General features: G+C 41.8%; 1 protein-coding gene across 10 annotated transcripts in view; it reads right to left on the bottom strand.

The window, feature by feature from the left end:
• Positions 1–2,247: 2,247 nt before the first annotated feature.
• psd3l (pleckstrin and Sec7 domain containing 3, like) overlaps positions 2,248–12,096 on the bottom strand; it is a 433,935-nt gene continuing 424,086 nt past the window's right edge. For all 10 annotated transcript variants that reach the window (XM_068045048.1, XM_068045062.1, XM_068045067.1 and 7 more), the window contains one exon: positions 2,248–4,331. In XM_068045048.1, the coding sequence (XP_067901149.1) occupies positions 4,119–4,331 (213 nt within the window). In that variant the 3' untranslated portion in view covers positions 2,248–4,118. The remainder of the gene's footprint in view (positions 4,332–12,096) is intronic.

Raw genomic sequence — 12,096 nt, 5'->3', positions numbered from 1 at the left:
TGATGCAACCTTCCACAACAGTGGTTCTGATATGTCTTCCTTTTTTTTCAACCGACGATTGCCCTGCATTGGGGTTGACAGGGCCCTCGACTATGTCCAACACATTTCCTGCAGTTCTGCCCTCACCCCTTCCCTTCCCTCCCCTCCCAGAACCATGACAGTGTTCCTCTTGTCCTCATTTTCCACCCCACCAGCCTACAGATCCAAAAGGTCATCCTCCATCACTTCCACCCCACCTCCAGCGTGATGCGACCACCAAACACATCATCCCCTCCTCTCCCCTGTCAGCATTCTGAAGGGACCATTCCCTCTGCAACACCCTAGTCCACTCCTCCATCAGCCCCAACACCTTGTCCACTTCCCACGGCACCTTCTCATGCAATCGCAGGAGGTGTAATACCTGCCCTTTTACCTCCTCTCTCCTCACTATCCAAGGCCCCAAACACTCCTTCCAGGTGAAGTAGCGATTTACTTGTTGTTCCTTCAATTTAGTGTACTCTATTCGCTGCTCACAATATGGTATCCTTTACATTGGGGAGACCAAAGTAGATTGGGTGATCACTTTGCGCAACACCTCCGCTCAGTCCGCAAGCATGACTCCGAGCTTCCAGTCGTCTGTCATTTTAATTCATCACCCTACTCTCATGCCCATATTTCTGTCCTCGGCCTGCCACGGTGTTCCAATGAAGCGCAACACAAGCTTGAGGAACAACACCTCATCTTCCAATTAGGCACTTTACAGACTTCTGGACTCAACATTTGAGTTCAACAATTTCAGAGCATGACTGCCATTTTAATTGTTTAAAAAATGTTGATTTTTTTTAAATACTTATTTTTTAAACATGTCCCTGTCCTAAACCTGTTTTGCATGTTTTTGATTTTGGACAAAGCTGTTCATTATTCTTCCATTAACACTCTTTCTGGATAATGCTTTGTCTTTCACCACAACTATTAGCACTCCCTTTGCCTTTATATTCTGTGGCATCTGTTGCTAATCTCTCTTGCCCTTGCCCTATCACACACCTTCCCTTTTGTTCTTCTTCCTCCCTCCCTTCTTTCACTTGCATTTGTTAATGAAGTATCTGCTAGTTTAAGGTGGACACTTCTAACATTGGGGAACACTTTGCACCCCCCCCCCGGAACCTGTACCCAGTACAAAGTGGACAGAGTTCTGCCCCCCATTTTCTGCCGTCGCTGCCCAGTTCACATCGGATAATCCAGGCTTCAATGTCCAGATTCACTTTAAATCTGTGTCCTTTGGTTACCGGTCCTTCTGCCGCTGGAAACATTTTCTCCTTATTTACTGTATCCAATCCATTCATGAATTTTGAACACCTCGACCAAATTGCCTCTTAACCTTCTCTGCTCTAAGGAGAATAAGCCCATCTTCTCTAGTCTCTCCACATAACTGAAGCCTTTCAATCCTTGGTATCATTTTAGTAAGTCTCTTCTGCACCCTCCCAAGGCCTCGACATTGTACATAAAGGGTGCTGCCCAAAATTGAACACAATTCTCCAGATGTATAATAAATGTTTAACATAACTTCCTTTCTTTTGTACTCTATGCCTCTATTAGTAATTTCAGGGATCACATATGCTTTTTTCAACAACCTTCTCAACTTGTCTTTCCACCTTCAAAGATTTGTGCACATACACAGCTGTCCATGTTCCTGCAGCCCCTGTAGAATGTACCATTTAGTTCATATTGCCGAACATAGGAAAAAGGAGCAGGAGTAGGCCACCTGGCCACTCGAGCCTGCTTTGCTATTCAACCCGATTATGGCTGAAAAATAAACCATCACTTTTTGTGCTCGATGTCTCCATCACATTAGATGTAGACAAACCTGCTTCAGGGTGGAATTCCCTCCACTCTACCTCAACAATGTGATTTTATTTAACCTGTTATGCACACCAACTGTCAGTGTGCCCCTTCTAAATGTAATGTTCCACTGAAGGGAATTTTGCTTTGTGCCTCAGTTGAGATGAACTGAGCCCAGTTTACTGAGTGTCTCGAAAGCAGAAGATAGCACCCTTGGGTGTGGGCTGGATCCATCCCCAGAAACCATAAGAGAACCGCACATCCATCACGGCATCAGGTAGCACCTTTCCAAGACCACTTGTGCTTAACCACCATATTGCACCTCCTCCAACAGAATCTTGTACAATTCTTTAATAGTGCATGTGACTGCATTGTGCTAAGTGAAAGAATTAAACAATCCACCTTGTAAACAAAACTCAGAAATCAATGTAACATCCATTAGAATTTATTGATGTGAGCTCTTGTCTCTGTGAAAGGACAGCATGCAAAACAAGGGACATGTGCAGCAGAATAAAGGCTTTCCGCACACTATTGTACAGTAAATCTATTATATACAGACAACAAAAATAGATCCACTAGGCTATATAAGTGTGAAGATGCAACAAAGTCAATAAATATCATAATAGCACAGAGAAATACCAAGTGGCACTGCAAAGAGACACCTATTTGCACCTGAAAATGCATTACTTAGCAGATACCACTTTTCACTATAAATTTTATTAGAGCCTTTCATTACCTACAGATGCAGAAGGTAGGAGGGACATTCTGCAGGGCAAGGGTGATGTGATTTCTTCATAGAAAAGAGGTGAGTTTTTCACACTTGATGTGGTAAATTGAGTCCACAATCAGGCACAGTCTTGTGCTCTTCCTTCAGGTGTAAGATCCCTACTTGACTGGTGTGGCGAGAGTTAAACTACAGTCTCATTGCAATAGAAATTCAATAACAGCAGTGGTTCTGGAGGGCAAAATGCAATTTCCTACTTCAAACAAAAGTTCTACTGGATCAATTGTAATTCTCCTACAATACTGTCTCTTTAACCTGTTTTACAGACGACAGAACTTGCCCAAGCATAAGTGCCTGGAATTATACAAAATAAGGAAGACAAACACACATTCTTAAAAAAAATAAAAACAGGTGGTCAAGCTTTGTGTTTTCTGTTTAAAGTGCACTATAAATACTAATCTTTAAAGATACAATCAAAGAATTCAGATGGTACCTTCTATATATTTGTTATATTTTTGTAAAGGAAACATCATATACAGGTAACAAGGTTGTCTGGCATTTACAGTAAGCTTAAAATGGAGCCACATAATCATTTCAAAACAAAAAGTGTTTCAAAATATTTTCCTTCCAACACTGTATAGACTACAGCTTTATGGCTCAGTAGCAGCTATAGACTGGGGTGGGTATATGCAAGGAGATTGGGAGATTGGGCGACTGGCACATGGTGTCTTAAATGTTAAACTATAACTATTGCTAAGTCATTGGCATGCAGGAGAGAGAGTACACGACAGAGTTGTCTTAGAGTGGAGGTCACTCAAACGTATTTGCTTACAGGAAAGACTGAAATACACTGCACTAAATAATCTAGTCGAGGATGACTAAGGGAGGAGGGTGGGGGGGGGGGGAGGAATAAGATAAATGAGAAAGTTAAAAGAACTATTTGCTAATAAGCTATAAAGATAACTAACTGGGCGTTCAGCCCAATAGCTCTTTAAAGAATATTTGTTTTGTTGGTCTCCAGTAAGCTATACTGTACAAAGCATTGTTTCTTTACAAAAACACATCCACAGAAACATTTCACTAGACTCCAGCTTTCTTTGTGAGTGTTTGGTTTTAAATAATTTAAACAATTAAAAATGAGAAATAAAGGACTGCAAAGGTCAGCAGTCATCTTGCTCCCGATTTCATACTCAGAAATGCAGCCAATGACAATTCTCAGTTCGTTAAATGGCATATATCCAATTTGGCACTCATTGAGAGGGCCTCTTGTGTAAACCTTCGGCTGAGCGACCTTCACTGGCTTTCAAAATAGCAGGCCAACAAATAGGAGTCTGTCTCTTTAAGGCAATATAAAAAAAAAAGTCAATTACAAATAGTTGCGTCGACAACCAAAAAATATATAAAAGCTACAAGAGTGTCTGCAAATGAAGGACTATCAGTCATGTTTTCTCACAATTTCTGTTACCAAAAGTTGACATCTAAATAATATTATACACAAAAATATACAAGTCACAGATTGCGTCACTTGGTTATGTTTTGGTGGCCGGAGGCTGGGAGATGTCTTCCTGCTGTGGAATTAAGTCTTCTGCTTGTTGTTGGCTGCATCAGGCCTGTAGTCTTTTCTTTCAGAGACATTGCGTTTGATTTTCGCATTTACTGGATACATCTCTTGGTTCAGCGATGGGCTGGAGTGCGACTTTTTCATCCCATTGCCGTCGTTCTCCATGCTGCTGAGCATATCGGGCCCCCCTTCCTTCAGGAGTTTAACATAAGTCTCATATCGGGTTTTCTGTAATAGAAGTCAGCATGGTAACAGCTCAGTGCAAGAATAGAACACTACACTTTTCACAGAATTGGCTGCATCCATGAGACCATAGATCAATTATAACACGGTTTGAGCTTCCACAGGCCACAGGTGCTTCTATCCCTCTTTCGCCCTTTAAGAATCAGATATAAACCAATCACCATTCTTTATTCTCTCTCCTCCATTTGTCTGCACTAGACTACCAGAGAGTGCAAACACACGCCAGTAAATAGATCTTGGCTCACCACTGAAGACATACTCAGTTATAAGAAATTTTAAAAGTTTACACCTCTAACTTGGGATATGCCTACTACTAATTTTTGTTTTGACAGAAAATGGGTATTTTCTCCCTTTGAGTGCAAGTTAATTTTAAGTTGTGCAAGGCCAGATCTTGTTTAGATGCCAGAAGGTGGTTCTATTCCCAAAGAATGGTGGACCTCTGGAACAGGTAGTGGATGCCTATTCACTGAATTCCTTCAAACTTGAGAGCTGGTCCTGTTTCAGGCTGGGGTAGAGATCACCTCTTACAAAAGGTAGCTGTTGCATTGAATTATCAGGGCCAGCATTAGCTTCTGGACTGGTTTCAATTGTCCAAGGGGGTCAGAGGGGAACTGCGCTGTGCACAAATCGACTGTCGTGTTTATAACAATGACTGCACTTCCAGAGTCGTTCATTGGATGAAAGGCACTTTGGGATGTCAAAGTGTGCTATATAAATGCAAATGTGTTCTTTCTTTGAATCACAGCTCTGTTGAACTCCTCAGCCCTAGAAACACACAGATGCCATTATAACAGCAAGCTCCGTTGCTGCTCACACTGTGCATTCCCTAATTCTGCAATGCCACGTGATGCCATCAAGTTTAGGCACAAAGCACTTTGGGGCAACCCACGCAATGGAAGACTTCTTTAAATCGTCAGAGTTGTCCTGAATCAGTTAGCAAATGCATTGCCCTGTGTGGAACTGAACTATACAAACCAGGACGGGCCCAGGTTAGACCCCCGATTTCGCTGACCTCAGCCAGGGCAAGAGGAAGGTTGGCCTCACCATCCCTGTGCTTGGTTAGGACTAATCAGCCAGGGATTGCATACTGCTGGAAAGCATCTGTTGTGATGCATGCCATAACTCAATAACTTACCAACACTCTCCCTCAAGGCTCACACGTGAAGAATGCTTACTTGGGAATGATCGCAGAGCAGGCGAGGAGATGGGATTTGCATGACTGTATCCCAACATCTGCAAGTGGCTTCAGGACAGCAAGGCAGAAAAATAACCAGCTCATAAAGATTGGCGAAGCTAGGATTGCAACTTCAAAGTATTCATTCCATATCTGATACAATAAGGTCAGTGGTGGGATAGATCAAGGGTTTAAAACACAACAGAGTAGTCCCAACCATAGAAGGGCAGATTAGGTCAGTGAGTCAGCGTAACTCTACATCAAGAATGGCAGAGCCTGCTTGGATTTGGCTTGCATCTGTAAATGACACTTAGAAACACTCTTGGTAGAATGGGACCTGTGGGGAAATAATTACTAAAAAAAAATGACTGATGTAACAGCCATTGTGACGCTGCGTTTCCTACCCAAAGGAATCCGAATCTTCAGTCTCCCCTCGTTGCCATTACATTTAGCCTTTCTCATCATCAATGAATTAACAAACTGCTGGAAGTAAATGCATTAATCCAGCCATCATGCATCTCCTTTAATCCACAATCAATGTATACATTGCAGAGTATCCTCGATTGCACGGAATACAAATGGGGTCAGTACTTTTAATGATACTAAAGGGCCTCATGTATCAATTCATTCATCAAGTTCATCAGTCAATAACTTAATTATTGTTGGACTGAATTAAGGAGCTGCTAAATGAATGTCAATAATTACTAATGCTGCTGTTTGTACGTCAGGCTATGATTAAATAGTGGAACAAACCCTGTGGGGTTCCACACAGAGCAATCATCAGGTTTTGATGCAAACACATACACTGTAGTAGACTTTGTTGTCAGGGGAGCATATTTGATTGCTGGTCGATGAGATGGTAGTGCTCTAAATTGCAAAGAAATCCTAGTATATAAGAGCTAAATACTGCAGATGCTGGAACTCTGAAATGAGAACAGAAAGTGCCAGAAATACTCAGCAGGTCTGGCAGCATCTGTGTAGAGAGAAACAGAGTTAACGTTTCAGGTCTGCGACCCTTCATCAGAAGAAATCCTCATCTTGTGTATTCGCCTTCTAAGATCAACCCTCCATCAAGGTGAAAGCCAAAAAGATACAGTAGCTTCGCCCCTGAGATGAGGGCAGATGAAAACTTGACTTCAATATTCCATATTACGAATAGCATTTGGTGCAGTGAGAATAGCAAATCAGCAGTGTTATGATATTTCGATGTTTCTTTTTATCTCATTCCCAAGTTAGCCTTGGTGTGCAATATTCAGTACATTTTAAAATATCCAATTAATTTACTTAAAGGAAAAGCAAAGGACTTGCATTTATATAGCGCCGGTCACAATTTTTACTAAATATTTATATAGTCCTATTCCACTTATTCTTCAATTATGCAGGAAAACAGCAAAGCATATTGCACTTTTTACTGCATTCTTGATGTAATTTGAAATAAGATTTTGTAGAATGCTTAGTCACTCATAAATGATCTCAAAGTCCTCCATAGTCTGAGACCCACAGGTAGCATTTGACAGTCTTGTTGACTGCCTCATAGGCCGCAGATCCTCATTTCCAGTGAAATTTCAGGAAAAATACACTCAAAAGCAATGTGTATTTATATAACACCTTTAAGCTAATAAAACACCCCAAGGTGCTTCACAGGAGCCTTATAAAACAAAACATGACACCAAGCCACGTAAGGAGATATTCGAGGAGGTGACTAGGTATGTAGATGAGGGTAAAGTAGTTGATGTAGTCTACATGGACTTCAGTTAGGTTTTTGATAAGGTCCTGCATGGGAGATTGGTCAAGAAGGTAAGAGCCCATGAGATCCAGGGCAATTTGGCAAATTGAATCCAAAATTGGCTTAATGGCAGGAGGCAGAGGGTGATGGTTGAGGATTATTTTTGCGACTGGAAGCCTGTGACCAGTGGTGTACCGCAGGGTATCAGTGCTGGGACCCTTGCTGTTTGTAGTGTACATTAATGATTTAGACGTGAATATACGAAGTATGATCAGTAAGTTCACAGATGACATGAAAATTGGTGTCGTAGATAGTGAGGAGGAAAGCCTTAGATTAATGGACGATATAGATGGGCTGGTAAGATGGGCAGAGCAGTGGCAAATGGAATTTAATTCTGAGAAGTGTGAGGTGATGCATTTTGGGAGGACTAACAAGGCAAGGGAATATACAATGGATGGTAGGACCCTAAGAAGTACAGAGGGTCAGAGGGACCTTGGTGTACTTGTCCATAGATCACTGAAGGCAGCAGTACAGGTAGGTAAGGTGGTCAGGAAGGCATATGGGATACTTGTCTTTATTAGCCAAGGCACAGAATATAAGAGCAGGGAGGTTATGATGGAGCTGTATAAAATGCTGGTTAGGCCACAGCTGGAGTACTGTGTACAGTTCTGGTCACCACATTATAGGAAGGATGTGATTGCACTGGAGAGGGTGCAGCAGAGATTCACCAGGATGTTGCCTGGGCTGGAGCATTTCAGCTTTGAAGAGAGACTGGGTAGGCTGGGGTTGTTTTCCTTAGACCAGAGAAGAATGAGGAGATATGATTGAGGTATACAAAATTATGAGGGGCATAGATAGGGTAGATCGGAAGAAACTTTATCCCTTAGCAGAGAGGTCAATAACCAGGGGACATAGATTTAAGGTAAGGGGCAGGAGGTTTAGAGGGAATTTGAGGAAAAGAATCTTCACCCAGAGGGTGGTTTGAGTCTGGAATGCACTGCCTGAAGGGGTGGTAGAGGCAGGAACCCTCACCACATTTAGGAAGTATTTAGATGAGTACTTGAAATGCCATAGCATACAGGGTTATGGGCCAAGTGCTGGAAAATGGGATTAGAATAGATAGGCTTGATGGCTGGCACAGACACAATGGGGTGGGGGAGGGAGGGTGGGGGGGTCAGATATCGTGGAGAGATATGGCACTGGCGGAGAATGCAGAGATAGGGAGGAGTGGGGTCATGGACAGTTTCAAAACAAGGATGAAAATTTTAAAATCAAAGTTGCTTAGCCAGGAGCCGATGAAGGTCAGCAAACACAGTGATGATGTGTGATTGGGAATTTGGTGAGAGTTCGGACATGGGCAGCAGAATTTTGGATGACCTCAAGATTATGTTTTATCTGGGTTTATCCAAAATAAACCAGCTCCTCTTTCTGTTGCCTCTGACTGTCACAAGATGATAAGTGTCTCCACTTTGGTAATTCTGGAGTTTAAAACTTGATTAATGAATATGAATGTGGTTTCTTTGAAAACACATAGAATGTATAGCACAGCAACATGCCATTTGATCCAACTGATCTATTCCAATGTTTATGCTCCATATGTGTCCCCTCCCATCTTTCCTCATCTTGCTCTATCAACATAACCTTTTATTCCCTTCTCTCTCATATGTTTATCTTGCACACTGGTAAATGCATCTATGCTGTTCACCTCAGCTACTTCTTGTGGTACCGGGTTCCACATTCTAATTGCTCCTTTTCTGAATTCCTTTTAGGATTTATTAGTGAATCTTATATTTATGGTCCATAGTTTTGTTCTCCCCAACAAGTGGGGACATCTTCTCCACATCTACCCTATCAAATTCTTTTACAATCTTAAAGATCATCTGTCAGGTTGTATTTGTATAGTGCTTCTAACGTAGTAAAATGTCCCAAGGCACTTCACAGGAGCATTTAACAAAATTTGACACCGAGTCACACGAGGAACAATGACAGATGGCCAAAAGTTTGCTCAAAGAGGTGGGTTTTAAGAAGCGTCTTAAAGGAGGAGAGAGAGGTAGTGAGGTTCATAGATGTAATTCCAGTGCTTAGGGTCTTGGCAGTTGAAAGCAGCGCCGCCAATGATGCATTGATTAAAATGGAAGATGCTCAAGAGGCTGGAATTGGAGTAGAGATATCTCAGCCTTTTTTCTACAGAAAAGAGACCCAGCCTTTTTAATCTTCCCTGATAGGTACAGCCTCTTAGTTTTGGCATCATTCTTGTAAATCCAAATGTTAACATTTGTGGTGCATCAGCTGCATCACGAGTTCCACATTTTGTAAAACCAGAACTTTCAAACATGCACCAAATTTATACTGTGTCCTTTGCTTCTCATCTATTTTCGGAGTTGACTGCATGCAGGGAACACATTAGTGGACAGCTACTGTGGTCTGTTTGTGATTATGGCTTGTGTTCTACATGTAGCGGAAGGCGTCTTGAAATGCAGCTGTACTGGAGCCCAGTGGGCAAGAGTAAGCAGCCAAACAAGATGTGCTGAGTTTCAGGAGAGGTGCAAAAAAATGACCAGAAAAATAAAGAATTCAAGGCAAATAGAGGTAGATGGGTTGTCAGCAGACGTCTGTAGTTCCACCAATGCTGCACAGGAACTGCAGCCTCTCGAGTGTGACATATGTTGATTCAGCTGGTTTATCTGAACCCCGCAGCAAGATGCATTTAGTCTCACTTTCTGACAATTTGGTGAAACGCACACAACCCTTCAGTGTAACTACTCTCCCTTGACAACTTACATTGCTATAGCACTCAATATGCATGTTCTTTATGACGTGATGAATAATGAATGAACACTGGGTCAGCTGGAGGAGATGGTGGGGTAGGGGCAGGAGTTAAGGAAGAGTGTCGGGAGGATGCAAAAGCCTGGCTGGGGAAGACAGGAGAAACCAGCCAGATTGACAGAGATGCTGAGGAAGTGAGTTGCAGGCGACCATGAATGGTGACTGAAAGAATGGTTGCCCATGATGGAGTGGCGAACAAGAATTTACACACAAGAAAACTGGGATTGATTAGACTGGAGATACCATCTCAAGGTTTTGAAGACTTTAAGGGGTAAAGTGAACCTTAATCATTTCACACTCTGTAGGTGGCAATGGATTCAAGCACAGTAGGAGGTTGAGCAAATAGTTTAGACTGAACGATTTCATGCAGAGTATGGGGGACAGTGCAGACAGGTAATTGAAAAAGGAGATGAATAGTTGTTTTGGTTGAAGTAGTGTCAAAGTGTAGAGAAGGTAGAGCGTAGTATTCGTCCAACTTTCAGATCCATTAGATGGACTGCAGCATCCTTCCCAGTCCTACATAATTCAATGTTCGTGGCTAAATAGCACCTCTGAATGAACCAATATGGATATTTTGTAACACCTCAATTGCCTTTTGTGTTGAACGAAATGAGGCTTTCAATGGCCATGTAAACTAACGTTTTAACAAAAAGCAACATAGGAAAAAACAGCAAATGGCTAACGCTCTTTTGTTTATTTCTTACCCTCCAGTGGATGGTTGCCAGAATTGGGAATAAATGTTTGTCCTTTCCTAAACGCAACTCGATGGAAAAGTCATCAGATTTGGAGCAAATTAAATAAACTATAAATAGAATCTTGAAGTGAATTCTCATTATCGAGATGTAATGCTGCCTTGAGCTCAATTGTGTGTGTTCAAATTGCACGGGTGTTAAACATCTCTCATGGTGCCTAAAGGCCAGTGGAAAAACTGTGCTATTACTGAAATCAGCAACCCAAGCAGGGGGCAATTCTTTGAAGCTAACTTTTAACTAATAGAGCAGGGGGCAGAATTAAGCACCGTTTTTATTTCAAATTCTGCTATGGAGTGTCTAATATGTAACTATCTTAACAGAAGTGTAAAATCATCAAACTGAACAGAGCAGATTGCAGCTCCTAATGAACCTTTCGTCAAATTGTTTGCTCTAAATATCTCGCTGTGTGTCAAGTACTTGACGGCAAGCTTACAAAGTATGGAAACATTCCACTCGTGTTTGCTGCTTCTCTCAGTAATAAATAAATTGTCTACTTCATGGATAGTTATTGACAGTTAATTCCTAATCAAACACCAGCCTTCCAGCAGCTCATTGATCATTGTTTCTGCTATTTCAGCTATTTCTTTTCTGAGGAACTCCCGCACTGCACTACACCCTCTACCGTGCCCACCTACTACTTAATCCTAAAAGTGTCCTGAAAACATTTTGCCCATGCTATCAGCTCCATGTGAAATCTCTTCCTGTCTTCCTTACACTCATGCCCACTTGTTCTCTGCCATGTACTGCTCTTTGACATGTCTTTTGATTGCTTGCTTCATCTACAGAAAGACAAGTAGTAGGAGGAATATTTACATCTGCACATAGAAGACAGATATTGATTAATATGGCATTATCCATGGACAAAAACAGATTTTAAGCAGGATTTTCCAACACAGGCAGGAATCTAATTGATAGCTAGGAGACCGGTGACCGCAGAAGCAAATGTCTGTTTTAAAGCAACAACAACTTGCATTTATATAGCAAAATGTCCCAAGTTGCTTTCACAGGAGCAGTGGCAAAGAAAATTTGAGACCGAGCCACATAAGGAACGATGAAGACACGACCAAAAGGTAGGTTTTAGGAAGCATCTAAAAGGAAGAGACAATGTTAGAGAGGTGGAGAGGTTTCGGGAGGGAGTTCCAGAGCTCAAAACGGAAAAAATGATACAAATTATGTACATTTTTGTAAAGTGCCTCTCTTCTCTGAGATGTTTAGTTGGCTTAAAGAACACGAGCATGCTGGTGAAAAAATGACAAGGCTTCTATTTTACTC

The sequence above is a fragment of the Heterodontus francisci genome, chromosome 1 (genome assembly GCF_036365525.1).
Source record: "Heterodontus francisci isolate sHetFra1 chromosome 1, sHetFra1.hap1, whole genome shotgun sequence".
NCBI classification, from domain to species: domain Eukaryota; kingdom Metazoa; phylum Chordata; class Chondrichthyes; order Heterodontiformes; family Heterodontidae; genus Heterodontus; species Heterodontus francisci.
Note: the sequence above shows the minus strand (reverse complement) of the source record. Positions and strands in the feature narration are given on the sequence as shown.